This window comes from Heliangelus exortis, unplaced genomic scaffold (genome assembly GCF_036169615.1).
Source record: "Heliangelus exortis unplaced genomic scaffold, bHelExo1.hap1 Scaffold_107, whole genome shotgun sequence".
In the NCBI taxonomy this organism is placed as follows: domain Eukaryota; kingdom Metazoa; phylum Chordata; class Aves; order Apodiformes; family Trochilidae; genus Heliangelus; species Heliangelus exortis.
In genome coordinates, this window is record NW_027285927.1 from 25,889 (window position 1) to 38,049 (window position 12,161).

At 54.6% G+C, this 12,161-nt stretch overlaps 1 protein-coding gene across 1 annotated transcript; it reads right to left on the bottom strand.

Annotated features, from left to right (window-relative positions):
* Positions 1-212: 212 nt before the first annotated feature.
* Positions 213-11,328, bottom strand: GMEB1 (glucocorticoid modulatory element binding protein 1). The gene is made up of 9 exons (XM_071732508.1): positions 11,176-11,328; positions 9,272-9,354; positions 8,283-8,407; positions 7,267-7,370; positions 6,262-6,416; positions 5,390-5,518; positions 4,612-4,749; positions 3,414-3,536; positions 213-1,997 (listed from the first exon to the last, which is right to left on the bottom strand). The coding sequence occupies exons 1-9, from the start codon at positions 11,301-11,303 to the stop codon at positions 1,294-1,296; spliced, it is 1,689 nt and encodes a 562-aa protein (XP_071588609.1). The 5' UTR covers positions 11,304-11,328; the 3' UTR covers positions 213-1,293.
* Positions 11,329-12,161: the final 833 nt, after the last annotated feature.

Consider the following 12,161-nt stretch of genomic DNA (forward strand, 5'->3'; position numbering starts at 1 on the left):
AATAAACCATTCCAGCCTAATTCCATTTTTTTTTCCTTTTAATGCAAAAAAATAGCCAAAGGCTTCTTCCTTCCCCCTCCCTGTCCACCCCCCCTCAGGTGTTTCCTTTTTTCCTTTTTTTTTTTTTTTTTGTTTTGCTTCATTTTTCCAGCCCCCCCCTCCCAACCCTCTGCACCTTTTCCCTCCCTTCCACCTTCCCTGGCAGAGCCCCCAAGGGGGGAAATAAAACAGGGAAAAAAAAAAATAAAATCAGAGGAAAAAAGAGCAGAAGATCCATGATTGCAGCACCGGGCCTGTTCTGATCCTGCCGAGAGATTCCAGGAAGAAGAAAAAACAAAATCCAAAAAGAAAAAATCACCAACCCAGGGACAAGAAAGAGGGAGCAGCCCCAGCACCACCGTGTAAATCCGGATCTGACACCCAAAGCACAACCATGCTTTGGACACCCTTATCCCAAAAAAAAAAAAAAAAACCCCAAAAAAGGTCCCCAGGGTGCTGAGGAGCCAAGGAGGGGGTTGTGGTTTTATCTCAAGTTGAGATTTCTTCTTTTTTTCTTGGTTAAAGTTGAAGCGATGTCGGAGTTTGCAGCACCGAGCCCGGGCAGGAGGGGGAAGGGCTGGGGGAAAAATAGGATGGGAAGAGGTGGGATTGGGAAAAAGGAGGTCCCAGGGCTTTGGGGGAGAGGGAGAAGGGATGGGAGAGAGCAAAGGAAGGCAAAAAAATGATATAAAAAACAAGTGGTGTGGAGGAGGAGGATGCAGACAGGAAAATGTTCCCCTCCTCTTCCCCAAAGCAAGAATAATTAATATTAATTGTAATAATAATAACAATAAACCCCTCCCAGTTGAGGTGACAATGAAGTGCTGACAGAATTCCCTTCCCTGGAGGAAAATAAAAGGACAGCTGAGGTACCTGTTCCACCCCAAAACCAACCCCTCCCTCCCCAGGGTCACCCCAATGCTCCCCCCTCTGCTGAGCATCCCCGGGTGGTCCAGCAGAGATCCAGAATCCCTGGAGGGTCTTGTTCAGTGCTCCACAGACACAGAGCCTTTGCCAGGACTCCTGTGTTTATCCAGCTTTTTTTTTTTTTTAGGGATTTTTTTTTTTTTTGGTCTTTTTCGTTTTTTTTTTAAACAAAAAAATAAAATATATATATATTATATACAGTGCAATGAAAATATCCACGGAACGGATGGGAAAAGATGCTGAATTAAAAAACAAAAAAAAAAAAAAAAAAAAAAAAAAGCTCCAAATAAGAAGAAAATTCCCCCAAAGTGAAGCTTGCCTTCCCTTCTAGTCCTCCAAGACCACGATCTCCACGTTATGGACCTGGTGCTGAGGATCCTCCCCCTCTGCCCCCGCTTTCTCCTCAGTCCTCAGCCCGCTCTCCAGGATCAAACCTTTCCCCTCCGCCGCCTCCTCGGGCTCCGTTTGGGGTTCTGGGGCCGGGTCGATCTCGATGATGGTTTGTCCATCCTCTGAGGTGCCTTCCACGCCTCGCAGGGTGGAGCCGAGCCCAGGTTCCACGGCCACCAACTCCACGGGGTTGACCACGGTGGCCACGCTGGCCACGTCCTGCACGGCCGCGGAGCTGAGGAGAGCCAGGCTGGAGGAGGGGTGGAGGGCGAGGGCGTCAGAGGGGGTGGTCTTGGAGGAAGAGGAGACCACGGTGGCGTAACGGAAGAGTTGGGACCCCGAGGGTAAGGTGTGAACCGTCACCGGGCCGGAGCCTTGGCCGATGGTGGCCACGGGGATGTTGCCCACGGAGAACTGCTGAGCCACGGGAGCGATGGCGATGGGCGAGAGGACGGTGAACTGGGGCTGCTGGAGGGGGGTGGAGGGGCTGAGGAGGGTGGCGGAGGCCGGGCGCTGCAAACGGGGCCTTTTGGGGGGTTTGGGAGCGCTGACAGGCATCAGCACCACGTTCTGGATGGTTTGGGATTTGGCTTTCTGCTCCTTGGCCAGTTTCTTCTGCTCTTCCAGCTGCCGTTCCAGCTCTGCCGAGAGAAAGGTTGGGTGGAAGCCGGGGGACAGGGAATCCCAGAGCTCCTGGGATCCACCAGCACCCCGAGCTGAGCTTCACTCTGCACCAAACTGCAGTGAAGGAAAGGGACAACTTCTCCTGCCACCCCCACACACCTGGGACATGTCCTGAACCTGCTCTGTCCAGTGCTCTGCACCACTCTGGTGAGGGGAATGGAGCAGAAATCTGCCCAGGAGCAGCTGAGGGTGCTGAGGGTGCTGATCCTGGAGCAGAGGAGGCTGAGGGGAGACCTTGTGGCTCTCTGCAACCCCCTGAGAGGAGGTTGGATCCAGGGGGGGTCGGGCTCTGCTCCCAAGGAACAAGGGATGGGACAAGAGGAACTTTTGGCACAACTCAAGTGGTGCCAGGGGAGGTTTAGGTTGGAGCTGGGGAAGAATTTCTCCCTGGAAAGGGTTGTCAGGGCCTGGCCCAGGCTGCCCAGGGCAGGGCTGGAGTCCCCATCATCCCTGGAGGGGTTTCAGAGCCCTGGGGATGTGGGGATGAGGGACATGGGGTGGGGGTGGCCTTGGTCAGCATTGGGGTCATGGTTGGACTTGGGGATCTTGAAGGGCTTTCCCAGCCTGAGGGACTCTGTGGTGGAGTCCCCACCATCCCTGGAGGGGTTTCAGAGCCCTGGGGATGTTGGGATGAGGGACATGGGGTGGGGCAGGGATGGGGGAAGGGTTGGACTTGATGGTTTAAAGATCTTTTCCAACCAAACCCATTCTGTGATTCTGTGCTGTGCTATTTCCACAATCCTCCCATTGAGCAGCAGTTGGGCATTTCTGCTCCCTAAGCCAGACCCACCTAGCAGGGAGAGTGGGCAAAACCCTCCAGGCACCCCAAACTGCTTCCTGAGCTTGGCTGGGTCCCCTCTCAGGAGCCAAACACCCAGAGTGGGACAGGGAGCAGGGAAGGAAACAGCTCCCTCAGCCTCTCCCTGTGGGAAGGTTCCAAGCAAGGTTCCTGGTTTATCCAGGGCAGTGGGTGACTGGGACACCCCAGATAAGAACAGGTCCTGCAGGACACAGTGAGGAGGGAGCCACATCCAGCTCAGGTTGTTGGCTGCAGCTCAGAGGAAGCTGTGGGAGACACCTGATAGCTCCCTGCCAAAACCAGCAGCCAGCCCAGCACCCATTTCCCAGGGCTGACAGACTGGGATCTGCACCCCTCACACCCTGGCTGCAGCAGAGGGAGCAGATTGGGGCTGTTGAATGCTCCAAAAGACAAAGGAAAGGGGAATTCCACACACACCCAGGGTGGAAAGGGGTGGAGATGCCTCTGTTGTGTGCACTGAATAACCCAGACGTGGTTTGTGTGGCCAAGGAAAGTCACATCAGTCCCCAAGAGCAGCACCAGGGTGAGAAACTGTACTGGGCACTGACTGTACCTGCCAGGGTGTAGAGAAACTGCTCCTCTCCTTGTTCTGTTTGGTTTTTCCTGTTGTCCAGAACCTTCTTGACAGTGTCCATCAGGCCAAAGGTGTGGGCAACGTTGTTCAAGACTGCAGCATCTGCAAGGGAAGTGCTTGAGGATGTGTGCCTGGTCCCAAGGGTGGGACACAGGGACTCCAGAGGTGCTCAGATCACACCCAACATTTTCTGCTGCTTTTTGTTCAACTCTCTCTCTCTGCTCTTCCCCAAAGGGCTGGCTGACAAGGGCAGCTCCCACATCCTCCTGACATCCAGGGCCTAACTCACCCCATTCACAGGAGAAAGAAAAGGAAGCAGAGATGTGTCACCCAAGCAGCTCAAAACTGCAGCAAATCAAAGCCTAATTTGCCATCAGAAAGATCCAAATGAGCTCTCCACCTACAAATCATCCCCCCTGCTGCTGACAGTGTCACTGACATGCCAGCTCCCCTGAAAGCTGTGCAAAATGTGTTAGAATCCACTGACTTCAATCCCCCAGAGCTCCCAACAGCTGCCACCTACCAGATGTGAAGAAGCCAGCCCGAAGCTACATTAAAAAAAAAAAAAAAAAAAGGAAATAAAAACCCAGTGTAAAATGAAGGTTGTGGCTCTGTGGATGTTCTCTCAGCAAAAGCATCAAGAGCAGGAGCTCCCAAACCCTGTGCTCAGGGGGGCATGGGCTGAACTGAATGAGGGAAGGGATCCAAGCTAGAAATAACCCTAAAAGAGGGGAGGGGAGTTATTTTAACCCAGATCAGTTCCCTCATCTGGTTCAGCCCCCGACCCAGGTTTTCTGGCACGAGTGAAGACAGAAGGAGAAGTGAGGGGGGAGGCCCCTGTGCTGTGGTGGAGAAAAAAGTTTCAGTAGCTCAGGGTTGAGGATTGGATCAGGAGAGCTGGGAGCTGAGGAGTCTCCTGATGGCTTCAGCAAGCTGCTGGGGTCATTTTGCTGAAGGAAGAGGGTGGCAAGTTGTGTCCTTGTGCCCTGAGGTGGTGCAAGTGAAAGCATTTCCACTGCTGGGCAGGCTGAGGCTGCACCCAGACTCAGCCCCACAGCTCAGCACCCTGACTCAGCAGCTCCAACTGGGAGGAATGGAGCCTTGGCACTTTTACTGGTCTGCAGCTGCTCTTTTGAGGTTCCTTGCCCAGGGGCAGGGGCTGTGGCTCAGAACTGACCTGTCATCTGGAAGGGAGACTGCCCCAACCTCTGCTGGACACCTCTTAGGACTTCTTCTATCTCCTTCTGGATGTTGCACACAACCTCTTCCATCAGCCCCACGTCAGCAATTCCCTTCCAGAACATCAAGGTGTCCTCTGGCACAAGGAGAGGGGGAAAAAGAAGTCAACATGTACCAGCTCTTGGCATTTTTGCCCCACGAGGTTCCCTTAAACCCTTCAGGCAAGAGTAACTCGGTGAGGTGGCTTCTATCTTGGCCATTGGGGTGGACAGGACCAAACCCAAAAGAACCCAAAAGCAAACCAGACCCAGGCAGCCAATCAGCACTGTGGTTTCAAGCAGCATCACAACTTCCAGGGCAATGTTTCCCAAGATGCAGAGCTTAAAATCTTTGAGGGAATTCTGCCTCAGCTTCCACACTGATCCCAGGAGGGAAGGCAAAGCCCTGCAGCTGGAGGGACCCAGCCAGGAGAGCTGGGCACTAACACCAGGCACTGCTCCCTGGTGCTTTCTGTCTGGCTCCAGGCATTTACATCCTTAGAATGAACAAAAAGAATAAAAAAAACTCCTGACTGGAACCAGTAGCAACTGATCTGGGGGCTCATCCACCAGGCACAGGGCTGGAATCCCCCTCTGCTGCAGCCAAGGGGCTGGGGGCAGCTCTCTCACTGCCTCAACACTCCTGCTTGTCAGGATTGCAGCCTCTAGAATGTAACAGGAGAAAAAAAAAAAAAAAAAGAAATAACCAAAATACCCCAAGGCACAGCCTGAGCTTACCTGAGATCTCCTCTGTGTCCTTTTTCATGCCTTCCTCAGTGGCCATGGTGACAGCAGCTGTCAGAGCTGAGTTCCACTCGATCCCCTCCTCCATGCTCTCCTCTGACAGAGCAATCTGGGTGATGCTCCCTGCCAGAGAGGCAGCCTCAGGTCTCTGCAGCACCCTGAGTGCCAGCCCTGAGTCCCTGCTTTGCTTTCCCACCTCCCCCCCTACCCCTTTCACCCCTCCCAGGCTCCTTTTCACTCCTGGGCTCAGGTTGGTTGTGCCTGGCTTCTTTCAAGCAAATGAGCTAAGAGCAAATGTCACTGCTTCTCCTTGGGACTGGGATTCTGAAGGGCTTTGGGGCTTCTGGAGGGAAAATCACGTGCTCTCCAGCACCCCTGCATCATCACCAGGAGCTCAGCACCCTGGAGATGCCCAGATCTCTCAGGAAACAAGGGCAGGAAACAAGGTGGTTTAGAGAAAGGCAACGGATCTGACTCCATCCTCAGTCTCCGGATCGAATTTGGGATTAAACCAAGGTGCAGCCCCTGGGAGGTGTCACCACGTGGGCACAGTGCTTTCCAGGAGATTCTCTTTAGCCTGGTGGACACCTTCCCTTGGAGGTGCTCAAAAAACCCCACGTGGCTGTGGCAGTTCAGGACGTGGTTCAGTGGGCAGCTGGGGCTGGGCTGGTGGTTGGACCTGATGATCTCGTCCAACCTTAAGACTTCTCCCATTCCAGGACAACTCTGCCACCTCAACCCCCCCCCAGAGCCTTAGAGAAACACAACCTGACACCACAGGGCTGGGAATCTTCTCCCTAAACCTCAGCAGAGAGATCCCTTCCTGCTCTGCAAGTCCTGCAGCTCTCTGCTCACTGGTTTCCTACCATCAGCTGAGCTGGGGGTCTGCACCACGCTCTGCTGGCCCGGCACTGGTGCTCTGGCACTGCTGATCAGGAGATCAAACTTGGTGCTCCGACAGGTGTTGGTGCAAACTTTGTCATGTTGGTAGAAGTCAATTTGCCCCGAGTCCATCATCTTCCTGTGCAGGGAGTTGGGAGAGAACCAGGCTCAGCACAAACCTCAGCCTGGAGACAAAAGGGAGTGTTCCACGTAGGAATGCTACGGCCGGGAGCAAGATGGACCCAGAGCCACTCTGCACAGAAAATGCTCCTGCAGGGCTTGCAGATGGCAAGTGCAAGGCAGCCTCCAGCTTCAGAGACCTTCTCACTCTCTACAACTCCCTGAAAGAGGTTGTAGTGAGGTGGGAGTTGGGCTCTGCTCCCAAGGAACAAGGGATGGGACAAGAGGAACTTTTGGCACAACTCAAGTGGTGCCAGGGGAGGTTTAGGTTGGAGCTGGGGAAGAATTTCTCCCTGGAAAGGGTTGTCAGGGCCTGGCCCAGGCTGCCCAGGGCAGGGCTGGAGTCCCCATCATCCCTGGAGGGGTTTCAGAGCCCTGGGGATGTGGGGATGAGGGACACGGGGTGGGGGTGGTCTGGGCAGTGTTGGGGTCATGGTTGGACTTGGGGATCTTGAAGGGCTTTCCCAGCCTGAGGGATTCTGTGGTGGAGTCCCCACCATCCCTGGAGGGGTTTCAGAGCCCTGGGGATGTGGGGATGAGGGACATGGAGCAGGGGTGGCCTGGGCAGTGCTGGGGGAAGGGTTGGAGTTGATGATCCCAAAGGACTTTTCTCCCACAGGGCTCCAGCCCTGCTCCACCCCCACCCAGCACCAGCCCAGGGTGAGGAATCCTCATCCCTCAATCCCTCAGGGGACCTCTGCAAGCTGCTGGCTGGGTGACATGAGCTCCTGAGAGGTCTCCCAGGGCCTGCAGAGCAGCCCAAAAGCCTGCTGAGGGGCTTTGTGAAGCTGGAGGCAGTGATCCCATACCTCAGCATGATCCCTCCCAGGCGGATGGCTCTCTTCCAGTCCTTCAGGGTTGACTTCCCAGCCAGGTGAACAAAATGCTTTGGGCTGATGAGTTGGTCGTTGAACTGCCCAGGAGATAAGAGAAAGGCTCAGAAAGAGGGTGACATCCCTTCCAAAGATTGCAGTGGGACACCCAGCACCCCTAAATCCCCCCCTCCAACCCAGAAAGAGGGGCTGCTTCTCAGACCCCTCCCAGCTCAACTGGCCTCAAACTCCAGGCCTCAAGGCCTCAAACTCCAGATGTTTGCAGGGATGACCCAGGAGCACCTGAACCACAGAGCTCCAGCCAAGAGCCACCCCAAAGGGCTTTTTGTAGGAAGCATGAAGCAAATTAGCTCCTCTGTGAAGATGGAGATGGCTGGGGGAGATTTCTGTTCCATCCAACAGCCCAGAAACACCCAGCTGAGACAGGAATTCCCTCAGGCATCTCCTCTGTCCTGCTCCAGGGACTCAGAGTGCTCCCTGAGGGGCAGGATCAGGGGGCTGGATCAGCACACTCTCAAGTGGAAAAAGATAACAGCAAGATTTCTCTTCTCAAAGCAACCTGCTCAGCAAGGAAGTGAGAGGAGAGGACACCAAGGGAAGGAAACAAGGGAGAAAAGCTGTGGCAGATCTCAGGAGGCATCTTCTGCTTTGCCTTCAGCTCCAAGCCCCTCATCAAGGGCCAAACATGACTCTGCTTTAAGCAGCTCTCACTGAGACATGAGGTGGGTGCCAGGATTTCACTCCCTAACCCCCAGCTTCCCTGCTCCTACCCCTGCTAGAAATAATTCTAACACTGTCAACTTGTGAAGACAAAGTCACAGAATCACAGAATATCTTTGGTTGGAAGAGGCCTTCAAAATCATCCAGTCCAACCTTTAAGTCACTCCAGGATAAAGCTGAGACAAAACAGAAAAAAAAGGAGGAGGGATCTCTGGGGGTGAAGAATCTGACCCTGAGAGCAGAGAAGAAATCTGCTGGGAAAACTCCCTCACCTTCACACACTTGACATTAATTCCTGGACAGACAAACTTCTTCCAGAGCAGGATGGCTTTGCTCTCCCCACAGGTGATGGGATAGGCAATCTCAATGTCCTCATTTGTTTCGATGGTGCTGGGGTCTGAGGGAGGAAAGGGACAAAATGAAAATTCCCCACCTGAGAGGCTCAAATCCCACAAGGCAGGAGCTGAAAACTGGCAGGGGGTGAGAGCTGCCCTCAGGCAACCAAAAAAAAGGCTGATCCCAGGTCAGGATCAGTCCTCTCCTGGTCATCTCCAGTTACCAGCTCTACCAGCACCTGGCACCTGCTTTTTAATAGAGCCAGACTCAAACTGGAGCTCATCTGCCAGGAGGACCTGAGATCAGAAATTCAGCAGTGTTAGAGGGGGGGGGCAATGACACAATCTTGGTGCTTTCAAAGTTGAAGCAGGGATTCATCCCTCAGATTTCTTGGAGCTCTGGTATCTCAGCAGCAGGAATATCAGATCTTGACTGAGGAGAAATCCACAGCTCCTGCTGCCAGTGCCAGAAAGCCCCAGGTGGGAGCAGAACTCCAGTGGCAGCCCCCAACAAGAGGAGCCCTTCCCTTCCCCACAAACTCCTGGGGATGGCAAACAGCACCCAGAGCCACCCTGCTGAGCTCTCCTGAACACCCAAGTGCCAGGCCCTGTGTTCAAACCCCAAACCAAGCAACCAGAGCTTCAGGAAACCTGACAACCATCACTCCTGCCTGCACACCCAGCTTCGGGTGGAACCTCAGCTCCCCTGGACCCCCTGGGAGCCCTTACCATTCCTTGCAGGAGAAGCAGGATCTCAGGTGCAGGATTTTTTGAGACCAAGCAGGAAGAGCAGGCTCTTATTCCCAGCCCCTGCACCCACATCCATGCCTGGGGAAACAGCATCTGCAGGGGCAGAGCCAGAAGGAAGCCCGGGGAAGAGGAGCCCAGCAGCCCTGCAGAGGAGGGAATTCCCAGCAGGAACTCACCAATCCCTTCTTCCAGCTTGTGGATGGTGTGGGTTTCCACGGCCACCACGGCGGTGCTGGCCTCAGGCCCCTCTTGATAAATCCTGTGGTGAAAGTGTCCTCCCATAAACCAACCTCAGAAAGCAGGGGGAAACCCACAGCACAAGCTTCCCAACTCCTTTGCTTTCCCTCCTGCCTCTCTCTCCTCCGGGGAGGTGGATTTTGTTTGGGAAGTTGGAGTCACGGGCAGTTTGGTTTGGGTTTGGTTTTTTTTTTTTTATTGTTTTGTTTTTTTTTTTGGCACCCAGGACAAACACAGAGGTGTTTCCCAGCCCTGCTTCCCCATCCCTTCTGCTCTGTGATTCCCAAAGCAGCTTGGTGGGCCCGGGATTTCCCTCCCAGCCCCGGGTGGGAGCAGACAGGGAAAGGCCCTGCCAGGTCCTGCTCTGGCCCTGAGGAACCCAGAGCCCAGGGACAGTCACTGCCCTGCCAGGGGTGGCACAAAATGGCCCCAAGGCTACAGGAGGAGGATTTTAGGGGAATGTTGGTGTGGGGCTGGACAGGGAGGCACAGATCCCCATGGAGAGCAGCTGCAGGGGGGGGGGAAACACCAAACCAAGCCAAACCAAACCAACCCAAACCAAACCAAACCAAACCAAACCAAACCAAACCAAACCCAACCCAAACCCAAACCAAACCAAACCCAACCCAACCCAACCCAACCCAACCCAACCCAAACCCAAACCCAAACCCAAACCCAAACCCAAACCCAACCCAACCCAAACCAAACCAAACCCAAACCCAACCCCAACCCCAACCAAACCCAAACCAAACCAAACCAAACCAAACCAAACCAAACCAAACCAAACCAAACCAAACCAAACCAAACCCAACCCAAACCCAAACCAAACCAAACCCAACCCAACCCAACCCAACCCAACCCAACCCAAACCCAAACCCAAACCCAAACCCAAACCCAAACCCAAACCCAACCCAACCCAAACCAAACCAAACCCAAACCCAACCCCAACCCCAACCAAACCCAAACCAAACCAAACCAAACCAAACCAAACCAAACCAAACCAAACCAAACCAAACCCAAACCCAAACCAAAACCAAAACCAAACCAAACCCAAACCAAACCCAAACCCAAACCAAACCAAACCCAAACCCAAACCCAAACCCAAACCCAAACCAAACCAAACCAAACCAAACCCAAACCCAAACCAAACCAAACCAAACCCAAACCCAACCCCAACCCCAACCAAACCCAAACCAAACCAAACCAAACCAAACCCAAACCCAACCAAACCCAAACCAAACCAAACCCAACCCAAACCCAAACCAAACTAAACCCAAACCCAACCCAAACCCAAACCCAAACCAAACCAAACCCAAACCCAACCCAAACCCAAACCCAAACCAAACCCAAACCCAAACCCAAACCAAACCAAACCAAACCAAACCCAACCCAAACCCAAACCAAACGAAACCCAAACCAAACCCAAACCCAACCCAAACCCAAACCCAAACCCAAACCAAACCCAACCCAAACCCAAACCAAACCCAACCAACCCAAACCAAACCAAACCAAACCCAAACCAACCCAAACCAAACCCAACCCAAACCACCCTGGAGAGGGCAAAGAGCAGGAGCAGCAGGGTGGCCACCTCACTGCTTGCCCAGGGCCACCTCGGGGTTGTGGCAGCACCACCGCCAGGTCCCCACGGGGCAGTTTCAGTCCCACAACACAAAAAAGGGTTTTTTACATTTTTTCCCCTTTTTATTTTCCCCTCCCCCACCTGCAGCACGAAATCCCAACAGATCCGGGCAGACGCCCGGACCCCACACCCCGAAACCCAAACGGGACCAAACTCCCCCCCAACCCCAGACCTCTCCGGAGGTTCTGGTTCCGTCCCACTCACCCCGGTTGGACCGGCTGGAGCTGGAGGATCACTTGGGTTTTGGTGTCCTCGGGGTTCTCCCCTTCGCTCCCCTCGCTGGGCACAACCACCACGTCCCCCAGCGGGACGCTGACTGCGGCCTTGGCCATGCTCACATCAGCCCTGCAGAGAGGAGAGGGTGGGCACGGGCAGAACCGGGGCAGAACCGGGGCAGAACTGGGGTAGAACCAGAGCAGAACTGGGGCAGAACTGGGGTAGAACCAGGACAGAACTGGGGCAGAACTGGGGTAGAACCAGGACAGAACTGGGAGAGAACTGGAGCAGAACAGGGGCAGAACTGGGAGAGAACCAGGGCAGAACCGGGGCAGAACCGGGAGAGAACCAGGGCAGAACCGGGGCAGAACTGGGGTAGAACCAGGACAGAACTGGGAGAGAACTGGAGCAGAACCGGGGCAGAACCAGGACAGAACCAGGGCAGAACCGGGGCAGAACCAGGGCAGAACCGGGGCAGAACCGGGAGAGAACCAGGACAGAACTGGGAGAGAACTGGAGCAGAACAGGGGCAGAACCAGGACAGAACTGGGGTAGAACCAGGACAGAACTGGGAGAGAACTGGGGCAGAACCAGGACAGAACCGGGGCAGAACCAGGACAGAACCGGGACAGAACTGGGGCAGAACTGGGGCAGAACCGGGACAGAACCGGGACAGAACTGGGGTAGAACCAGGACAGAACTGGGAGAGAACTGGGGCAGAACCAGGACAGAACTGGGGCAGAACCAGGGCAGAACTGGGGCAGAACTGGGGCAAAATTGGGAGAGAACTGGGGCAGAACTAGGGCAGAGCCGGGGCAGAACCAGGGCAGAACCGGGACAGAACCAGGACAGAACCAGGACAGAACCAGGGCAGAACCAGGGCAGAACCAGGGCAGAACCAGGGCAGAACCAGGGCAGAACCAGGACAGAACCGGGGCAGAACCATCATGGAACCATTATGGAACCAGGACAGA